At 30.7% G+C, this 10,901-nt stretch overlaps 1 protein-coding gene across 1 annotated transcript in view; it reads right to left on the bottom strand.

Moving 5' to 3' along the window:
• Nucleotides 1-215: 215 nt before the first annotated feature.
• Nucleotides 216-10,901, bottom strand: part of LOC106682507 (cationic amino acid transporter 2) — a 42,462-nt gene continuing 31,776 nt past the window's right edge. The window contains exons 9-13 of the mRNA XM_014423403.2: nt 7,439-7,535; nt 6,984-7,192; nt 3,179-3,351; nt 1,338-1,446; nt 216-460 (exon numbers count right to left, since the gene is read on the bottom strand). Coding sequence (XP_014278889.1) covers nt 216-460; nt 1,338-1,446; nt 3,179-3,351; nt 6,984-7,192; nt 7,439-7,535 — 833 coding nt within the window. The remainder of the gene's footprint in view (nt 461-1,337; nt 1,447-3,178; nt 3,352-6,983; nt 7,193-7,438; nt 7,536-10,901) is intronic.

Genomic DNA, 10,901 nt, shown 5'->3' with positions numbered 1-10,901 from the left:
CTGATCGCATGTATATAAAGAGATGTACCGAACCCAATAAAAGTAGTATGTTACAGCAGTTCACAAGTGTTACATCTTATTCCTTCTTCTCTTTTTTGACATTTGACTTTCGCCGATACTTAACTTTATATATATATTTCAGCGTATTATATTAGGTTTTGTATCAGTGAAAAGCATATATTTGTTCGTTAGACTGGCATACGACATTCTCTGAGTTACAAAAAGACATTTACGCACAGTTTAAAATCTTTATTATTTTCATTGTCATTGGTAAGTTGATCTTCAGCGGTAAGTTGATTTTCATCGCTATATTGTGTAAGTGAATGAATATTTTTCTTACTCGGCCAACTCAGAATTCCGTCCGTGTAGCTTTGAAAAGGGTTCCATCTCGTCCCATCCGAGAAAAGGCTCCTACTCTCAGTGGAGTACCGAATCGAATAGGTGAAATAGAATATGACACCTGTCGGCAAATTGTTCAAATTAAAAATTTTAAATAAAAAATAAAATAAAAAAAGGAGATGTAAATTTGTTGTTAAAATATAATAGACTATGGCGAATAAAAAGGGGCGTCTAAGCTGTCGATCTTAGTGATAATCAATCCCTAAAAAATCTAAAAGCGCTAAGACGAATTTTTAACAATGGAGGAAACCAAAACGTAGGACGGAGTTTAGCAGTATCACTAACCTTTTATTGGCCTAAAGTAGAATGAAAAAATTGCTTGCTGAATCCCCTTCAGTATTAGTCCGATTAATATTTTTTTAATTTAGAGTCAATCAATTTCAGATGGTCAACCATTGGCTGCCATTCTGACCAACTCAGAATTCATAGTTAGTGGGTTCATTCCTAGATGTGTTAGTAGTATAATAATTATAATTTAATCGTATCAGATATAAATATGGCTGTCATTTTTAGAGTTCACACACATTTGTGATTTTCTAATTCACCTAAGACTTAATTTTTCCAGGCATTTAAAATAAAGTACCTACATACCTAATACTTTCACAGCTATGTACTATATGACGTAAAATTTCAATTTTTGGAGGAACGTTTAATTTTTCAGCTGAATTGATTATTTGTTTTTTTTACTTAAATCTGAGTATCAAACGTATATTAGGTCTAGGGACCAAAAATATGAAAAATTGTACAATTGTCACCCCGCTACAGTTTTTTTTTAAACAAATAGTGGTAAATTACTAATTAAATCTCACAAACGTTCAATGATCCTCTGAATCAGTGTATTAGTTGTTTTAGTATCTCCTAGGAAAACTCAAGGAAATTAAGAAAAAAATTGATTTTACATTAAGTGAATCCATTATGTTATAAGTGAAAACACTCACCAAAGATTGTCCAGATGGCCCCATAGACCAAGGTTTCTCTGCACAGTATTAAACAGGAAATGAAATCCGCTACTATGGCCACCAAGGGAAATGCAGGTATATAAGGTGTCTGTCAAAATATTATTTAAGTTTAAATAAAATAAATTTTATCCAATTTTAGTCTAAAAACAATCTATATTTCATTATAAGTTCGACGTTTCAGCCAATCTTAAATACAATTTTAGAACCACATAAATTTAAAAAAAAAAACTTTATGGAGGCTACTCTACCCAGGTCATTAATTTCAGTACAAATTACCTTATTTTGTCAATTCTTCACCTTAAATTAAAAATTAAAACTTTTAATCACAGATAATTTTCACAACGTTTCTGACAAATTATAATATTTAAGACTGTCCTTGAGGATGGCCGAAACATCAGACTTCTAAAGAAATGTAGATTGTTTTGAGACTAAAACTGGATAAAATTTATTTTATTTAATGGAAGATTATTGATTGACCGTGTGTATAGATGAATGCAATATGGTCCGGGTGCGGTCAACAAAACTCAAATAGTAAATAATTACACTATTTTTATTGAGCCAACGTTTCGCCCCACGTTGCAGGGCTTCGTCAGGGCTAAAAAAGATACAAACACTTGACATAGTTACAAAAAAGAAAAAAGATAAGTGGAAAATAACAGGGGTATACAATGAAAAGTAAAATATAATAAGAAAAATTAAAGGTTGTAAATAGTAAATGAAAAGGGTAATAGTAACAGATAGATAAGAGATAAAATAAGAGAAGAAATATTAAAGAAAGTACAAATTAAGAGATGAAAAAAGAAAAGAATAAAATCAAATGATGAGACAGAATTCATAACTGTTTTGACAGGAGTCAAAGACAGAGTGAGCCGTTTGTATTGGGAGGAGTGGGGATGGCAGTTAGCATGCCACAAAAAACTAATACTTAAAATAATTTCTGGAACTTTTGATAAAATTTTAAGTTAAATATTTTGCAATTAGTATCTTCAATATTTTTTTTTTTTATGAGTTCATTGTTAACTTTCTATCCTTTTTCAGTTTTTCTCCTTCCAATGGAGTGGTCAATTTTTTTTTTTTTATTCTTCTAAATGAGATTTATAGACAAATTCATAATGGGCAATTTTTTTATAGGACGCCTCTTAAAGGTGCAAACATTGAAAAAAAAATCTAGAACATAATCGTTTTCGAATCCGATTTCCTATAAAAATCCGTTATCGAAATTTGAATTTCCTCAATGAGCCGTGAAGACAAAAATGGCTGTCTTTGTGAAGAAATTGTATTCAAAAACAATGTTGTTCTACATATTTTTTATCAATTTTTCCCACAGTAAAGACCCATAATATTACTATGTCAGCAAATAGGTAACCCTTCCCTCATTTTCTACACATATACCCCCTCCTATTGAAATCCTAGATCTAAGCCTAGTAGTGTAGTTAGCTATATCAGTTAGTTCACTCATTTTAATGTTAGCTATATCATTTTAGAGAATTTATTTCACCGTTTACGTGTAAATCATTAAAAAAAAAAAGTAAAAAATACTCCATTACAATGAGAATTTCAGAATTAGACGTGCTAGAGAAAAAATGGTGGAGGCTAAAATATTAACAATACCCACAAAAGATAGACCAAATATAAAACACAGTTATGATCCAGTGAAAATCCAAATCAAAATTTCAAAAATTGCCGAGGTTAGGCGAATGGACCTGTATTCTGGGACACCCTGTACATACTCTCATAAAAATGTATACATAAAAAAAATACATATTTATATGTTGATACAAGTAAGCATATTTAAACTATAAAATATGTGAATATCTCACTATGAAGGCTAGATTAGCCCTGTCATTGGTAGGCTGAAATTTGAGCAGCAGTGAGAAGATGAAACTGAATATTATAGAAATGAAGCCAGAGACTTTGAACACTTGTACCAGATCCCCAAGTTTGTGAATGTAAAGAGCAATCAAGCAGCTGACACTGCAGAGTGAAGAAATAACTAGAACAGAATACATGGAAAAATAACTTATATTCAAATAAAATAATTGTGTTTTTATATTACTTTTCCTATACTGTATAAAATAATCAAATCTGCGTTGTTCGCATGACACAAGTCTCACTTAGCCCCTCATGCATGTCCCCAAGCTCTATGTAGATTGCTGGTGTTCGTGTTGAAGTTATTGCTACTTTGGTGATATTCGAAAAAAAAAAAAAAAAAAAAAATGGAAAAAAATTAATAACCAGAGAAGGGAAAAATTATGAACAAATACTTTTATTTTCTTATGGTGGGATTAACTATAATAAATTTTGTTTCTGCCAAGAACACAACAGTTTAACAAAAGATAACGAATTCTTAATGCAATCAGGAAAGTTCGGGCGGTCCTGGCTTTCCTCGTTCTAATCCAATGAATCTATTTTTCCTTTTGTCTTCTTTAGCTATTCATAAAAACCTTTAATACTTTATATTTATCAATTGTTTATCATTGCTAGAGCAATGAGAACTGTTTATTTTTTCAAATAAACAATATTATCGGCACTTCAGAGGAGGTTTGTTTTGTTTTTAAATCATCATTTAAGCTCTCTCAGACTATTTCAATGTGAATAAGAACAAGCTGATATTAAAGAACATTCAATTCTGCAATGTCATGCCGAGTATTAACTCATTACTTCATAACAAAATCGTTATGAGTCATTTTTGACAAAATCCAAAAAAAATGTGAAAATTTGATTCTATAAAGCTGTACTTTCTGATGATCGATTCTGTTGAAAAAGCTGCTGTCACATCCCAGGCATATCTCTATCCTAAATATGTAGTAATTTCAGTTTCGCAGGACTTTTCGTTTTTGAGTTAGGCAGTTATCAGAAGCATTGCGACCAGAAGCTCAAATGTATACTATAATTTGATGTTGATCACTCCAACGGAAGCAGTAAGTGTCCAGCTTTGGTACTCAATACTGAAATTGAAAGTGAAAGCTAAATTTGATTCACTGTGAACCTGCTTATGATCTCCTTTGTCAAATTATACGTGAACTATAGTGGATCTAAACATCGACGTGGCTATTATCTGCAATTAATACAAAAATCTGGAATGACTTGGTATCCGATGTCAGTGATAAAACTGCTATTTGGGCTTGTGGTGACTTTAGGACTTGATCATATCTTCAATAGGGCCTTACGATAATTTGAGATCTTCATTTTTTTCCCGATTCCCCTACAGAAAAATTATGTGGATTAATAAATGAATAGAATTAAATGAAGATCATGATTCAATGTGAGTATTGGAAAGTCTAAGTAAAAGACTTAACTGTAGGTTGGGATGTTTGTTCTCTGGGACTTGTAATAACTTTGGAAATTAGGGCTGTTAGGTACAAGTAGTATAGTAGAAGTGCACCGTTTTATAACGAAGATCTTGAAGAAAAGGGCGATTCCTTAAACGTTAAGAAACACCTTGATTCCACCCTCGAAGAAATTTATGTAACATTGCTGAAAAGTTTTACAGTCAAAAGAAGCTCCCCTCAAGCTCCTTCATCCTCGCTTAAGAGGACCTTGTTTTTAAAGCTATCCCTTATAGTACCAGACAATTTTCAGAAGAAGAAATATCTAGAGATTAGACTCAAAGATTTTCTAGGCACATCATTGGTTTTAAAAACGTAAAGCTGCAGGAGCTCCTTCTGAGAGTTGATTATCCAAGGGTTGGCCAAAGATTACAGAAACAGCAGTGAGGACATTTTAACCGATTATGTGATAGGTTTTTTTTTTTTTTATCTTAAATGATGCTTAATCGCTGATCGATGGCCAATAATTTCCTATCTTTTTATATAAATTTGAAAGACTATAAATTTATAAGGGTTATATTTTTACCACCAAATACACTGTCCGCTCTTCAGTTGATGGACTAAGAAATATAGGAGATTAAAACAAATTCTAGAAAACAGACTATTTTAAGATTTCTAGAATCATGAAGTTATTCTAATGGCCCACCAGGCCAGGGACCTTGCACCAACGTCAACAATTAACGGCTATTTTAAACATTCTAGCGTACTGAAAAATCTAATTGAAGAACAATCTCAAGAACCAGATGAATATGATGCTGAGAATTGAAAAAAAACTTATTTTTTGCCTCAGAATGGATCTTTAGAAATGCCACATAGTTTATTTTTTTACAAAAAATAAAGCTCCAAATCATCATAAACATTTGTTGGTACCCATAATTGATTTTTAAATAATTCCTATTTCATATTTACATGATTTGTGTAGTGATGTAGTGATAGAATATGCCTGGTCCTTTGGAGGTCCCCGTAAAGAATATCCAATGTACTATTAGCCTTTATTCTAGAACAGGGCCCAGATAGGCATCAAAGATTGTTACTTTCATCTATTCCTTAAACAATCAAACTGCATATAATATGGTTAACACAAAGGCAATCAACAGTTGAAGCCCAGCAACCAGAAGATCTCCGGTGGTAATTGTACCTGCTACTGAGGTGTGGAAGAGACTCTCCAATAGTAGTGCAAAAATCAAGACATGGTTGATCTCTATCTGGCCTTAAAATATGTTATAAAAAACTTTAATTTTTTTTTTTAAACAAATTTATAATTTTAATAAGTTTCTGTACTTTTTATGGATGGACACAATTTATTTATGCAGGATAAACCCAATTACGTATTAACAAATAAGTACAAATACATACCTAAATACAATACAAATATAAATTTAAACCATATTGATGGAATATAATATATAACATTAAAAAATATAACATGATATATAATTAGTAATAATGAATACAATAAGGAACTTAATAGAGGTAATATTTAGACAAAAATAAAACAATTCTAGTAAATATAAATATACATATTAAATATGCAATATATTAAATATGTAATATATAAATATAAATATGTATTTAAAATATTGCCATGGAACTAGAGTAAAATGTGACAATAATTGACAGTTATTTGAAATTTTTATTTAAATTTTATTATGAAGCTTATTTTTTTAGTTGAGATAAACTCAGGTGAAGCAATATATCAGTTGATGATGAGTTGATATTATGCATCATTCTTGGTATACTAGAAAACATAATGTAATTTTGTTTGTGACTAGTTATAGCAAAACCCAAATGTTTTCTGGTTTAATGAGTAAGTTCATGAATTTCAAAACATCGGAGAAGGTTAGGACATCTACAATATTATGTAAAAGTTTATAAACACAAATTATATCACAATTAAATCTTGGGGTTGAAAGTTTATCAAGAGCACTATTTTCAAGTAAAGAGTAATATGGTGTTTCCCTCTCTCCTCCATTCACACAAAGGTACTTCTTTCAACAAACTCCTATGGTTTGAAAAAATGAAGTACCATGAGTTACAAATGAGATATGAATGAAAATAAAGTCCACTTATCATACCTACATCATTGAGTTCCCATCTGTCCTACAAAGTTTTCAAAAGATGAATTAAAATATTAATTATGAATAATGGCGTTGTCCTCGATAAGCTTAATAAATTTAATAAACTTACTGAAGCAAACAGGTAAATAACAAGGAGCAATACTGCTTAATCCAATGCATTGAAACCCTGGAAAATCTCAAGAAACTGTAAGGTGAATAGTGGCTGTTTTTTTGGGTACCTGAGTTATATATCAAGATCATGCTTATCCTATGAGTGGTTTCCGTTGGCTTGGTTTTCTCATTAGGATAATTAACTAAGACCCAGCTGTTGGCCTTTTTCTCCTCTATTTCTTTATCCATCTCAGTTTCTTTCTGATCCATTTCTGTTGTTTTTACATCTGGTTTATTTTTATCCTCAGATCCCTGTGGTTTATTTTCATATCTGTACCTGTAAGATAGAGCAAGCAACAAATATTTTAATTATGTTTAGTTATTCAATGAATTTATTATTTAATATTAGTATTAAATAAATAAGCACTAGCTTATAATGAAAACAGATCTTTTTGAAATAATATAATTAAAAAAACAGATACTTAGTATGCATAATAGTGATATTCGTAAACATAAAAGTTAAGGTGGTATAAAGTGGAAAGATAAATTAGAAATATCATGGAAGGAAATAGTTTAGACTCACCTAGTTATAAGTAAGCAAATAGTGGTCATTATCTTGGCCAAAATCAAACTGCAGAACCCAACAGTGGCCCTGACATGAAGAAATGTCGTAACCATTCCTAAAAAATTATGTAAATATTGTAATATGCTCTTTTTTAGTAAATAGTATATTTTGATGTATAAAGGGTTTTAATATGTTTTATTTTATGTATCATTTTAATATTCATTGTTTTGTTTATCCAAAAAGCAAGCTAACCAAGTTTTATTGTTTATAATAACTTCGTGATACAAAACCAAGATGGCGGTACGTTGAGCAGATTCAAATATCATAAAAACTATTTTAACTCTTCCCACCATAATTGAAAATACAGTAAATTAAAGGAAAAATAGGAATCAAGAAATAGTGCAAATGAATAATATTCAGAAAATAAATCATTTGCAAAAATCCCTAACTGTTGTGCAAAAATCGATGTTTAAATGTAACCTCAAGGCAGGTTTCCATTAGGAGAGGTGGTCACTAGTGTCTGGGGCTCCAGAGAGAGAGGATGAAGCTTCATCAATTTCTGTCAAGAAGGAAGCCATATTTGATGCTTATGAACAAGAAGATTAAGAACAAAGAAAACATCAAGGATCTCAAAAGGAAGACCGTGAGCTTGGTTAGTTTGGTTATAACTAAATTTGAATTCATTGTATAATAGATATTAATTAATTTAAGTTAATAGTAAAAGTGTTAGTGTTCTGATTGCTAGTAACCCGCCCTGAGATATAGAGTCTCTCTCTCTTTTTATATAATAAAATTAAGAGTCTTTTTGTATAATAAAATTATATTATCCATTTAAGAGTAAAGTTCTTAACTTGAACCCAAGTATCTTCTATATTTGAAGAAAGCTATAAAACGATTAAGATTCTTTTTATTTTATTTTTTATATTTTTTAAAATTATTACAATATCTATTTAGATTTTTTTATTTCAAAACCTAAATAAACTAATTTAAAAGGAGTTAAATTCATCGCTAACACTGCAAAAAAAATTGACCACTGACTCTGCCACAAAGACCTATTAAAATAAAACTAATCAAAATATAATTATGGAAGTAAAAAATAAAATTTCCATCATGCAGGCTGAATTTGGTCAAAATATTACCAACATAAAGCAAAACATTTTGTATTACTAATTTATGTTGTAGATAATAGGTTTTATTATTTGATTTGTAAATAAAACAGTAGGTAGCAACACTATGACACTGTTTCAAACAAAGGAACAGGCATGTTTCTTTGTTCTGAGGACAGTCGGGAGTGGCGTCTATTAAAGGAAACATATACTCCTTGCCTTTGTTTATAAAACCCTTCCTAAATTCCATAACAAACTGGTAGTAGTGTGTGGTTTAGTCCATAGAAGGGTTAAGAGTTATTTACGTATATTAACAGATATGTAAGCTTTATGATTTCATTTAGGACTAACTGCCAAAATCAAAACACAAAGGACAATGGACGCCACAGTATTCAACATTGAAAAGCTTGCTGCAGAAAATTATGGAATCTGAATATGAATATGAAAATTGAAGCATACCTAGAAGGAAAAGAATTATATGAAGAAATAATATAAAAATATCCACCAACAGGAGAAGATGCAGCTTGGACTAGGAAAAACAAACAGTTACTCTATACTATTATTTTAACTGTCAGTGATGATATATTGCCGTTAATCAGAGGTGAAAAAAGTGTGAAGAATTAAGAAAGAAGTTTGAGGGCGTTCCTGAGGAAAAAGTGATGGATTGATGTTTGACCTTACTAAAATTTAAAAAAAAACAGTGCTGAAACATTAGATGAATACCTTACAAGGTTTCAGTGTTTATTTCAGGAATAGCTCAATTAGGTAAGTCTTTGACAGACAGTGAATAACTGAGACACATTTTAAAAAGCTTATCACCCTATTATGACTCAGTTGTTAACACTATTAAATAGTAATATTAAATTCACTGAGTTAATATAAATGCTTTTATCATTTATCGGCCACAGAATTTGCCTTATATGCTATTAACAGAGACAATAGGTATTTGGTTGAGTAAGGATCTGAAGAAACAAAAGAAGATGAAAGGGATATTCGTAAAATTCAAGGAAAATTAAAGTAAAGGCACATAGCAAAGGTGGTATAAAAAACTCTAACTTTTAGGATGTTTTAGTCGTTCCAAAATTGTGTGGTGATCTTCTATCGGTGACCAAGAAATTTGAAAAGGAAATGAAATAATTTTTTCCCAGGAAGGAGGCATGTAAGAGATTAATAGACAAAGTTCCTGTACTGATAGAACAAGAGACACCAGATCAACAAAAAATGTCAGATGATAATCGACAAAATAGTTGATGCAGTCTCAGGCATAGATTATTGTGGTCAAAATTTTAAGCTTTTCCCTGATTCAACTGAAAATGAAACATATGTTTTTATCATATGTAACAGCTGATGTTGTTGAAGAAACAGAAGATATTAGCACAGAAAAACTTGACTGAAAGATGAAAAAACACTTCATTGAATATTTCTACACCAAAGAAGATGAAGAACACCTTAGATTAAATTCAGATGACTCTGACTGGGACATTAGTGAAAACAATATGGATTATGAAGCAAAACTTCAGAAATATACTAGAGCTAAAAAGAAGAAGAGACCCAGAAAGAAAAAGGGATTTAGTAGTACAACAAATATTGCTAAACCTCCTGTTGAACCAAATGTTCCATAATCCTTATAATAATTTATGAAGAATCTGGATACAGTCGATAAGGGATAGGTCCAAATCATCAATCATTTTTATTATTTGCATTGTAAATAAAACAGTAGAGAGCGACACTATGACACTGCTTTGAGCAAAGGAACAGCCATGCTCCTTTGTTCTGAGGACAGTCAGCAGTGTGGCATCTACTAACGGAAACATATACTCCTTATCATTTTTTATAAAACCCTCCCTAAATTCCATAACAATTTATAGAGGAAAAAATGTGAAAAGGTATTATGAACCCTAAGAATGCAAAAAAAAGTACAACAGGTTTGGAAAATAGTGAAGTTGTGAGGATAAAAATAAGTTCTAACAAATTTAAATTCTCAAAAAGGTGATGAATGCCTGATAAAAATATATAAATGAAGTAGAAAATACATAAACTTACCAAAAGGGGTTAAAAAGAGAATTAATTATGATTTTTACTCAGATAATTGTGGAGTAAATGAAGTAGAAAATTGAAAATGCAGGACTGCTTGATGGACTGAAGTAATTAAAGTAAAGAAGTTACTTTAGGAATAGCGTTTCACTGGAAGTAAGGTTCCATGTAAGAGTTCACACACCAATTAAAACTAGCAACATAGTAAAAAAATGGAACCAAGATTCTATCTAACAAATGGAAGACTTATCACTAGGGATAGGATTTTTATATGCTAAAAAATCCGAAATATGTACGTACATATGTGCTAATAAATTGTCAGATATTTAAAAAAATATGTA

This window comes from Halyomorpha halys, unplaced genomic scaffold (assembly GCF_000696795.3).
Source record: "Halyomorpha halys isolate HHAL.00 unplaced genomic scaffold, Hhal_1.1 Scaffold419.1, whole genome shotgun sequence".
Taxonomy (NCBI): Eukaryota; Metazoa; Arthropoda; class Insecta; order Hemiptera; family Pentatomidae; genus Halyomorpha; species Halyomorpha halys.
The sequence above is the reverse complement of the archived record's forward strand: the minus strand, read 5'-3'. Positions and strand labels throughout refer to the sequence as shown.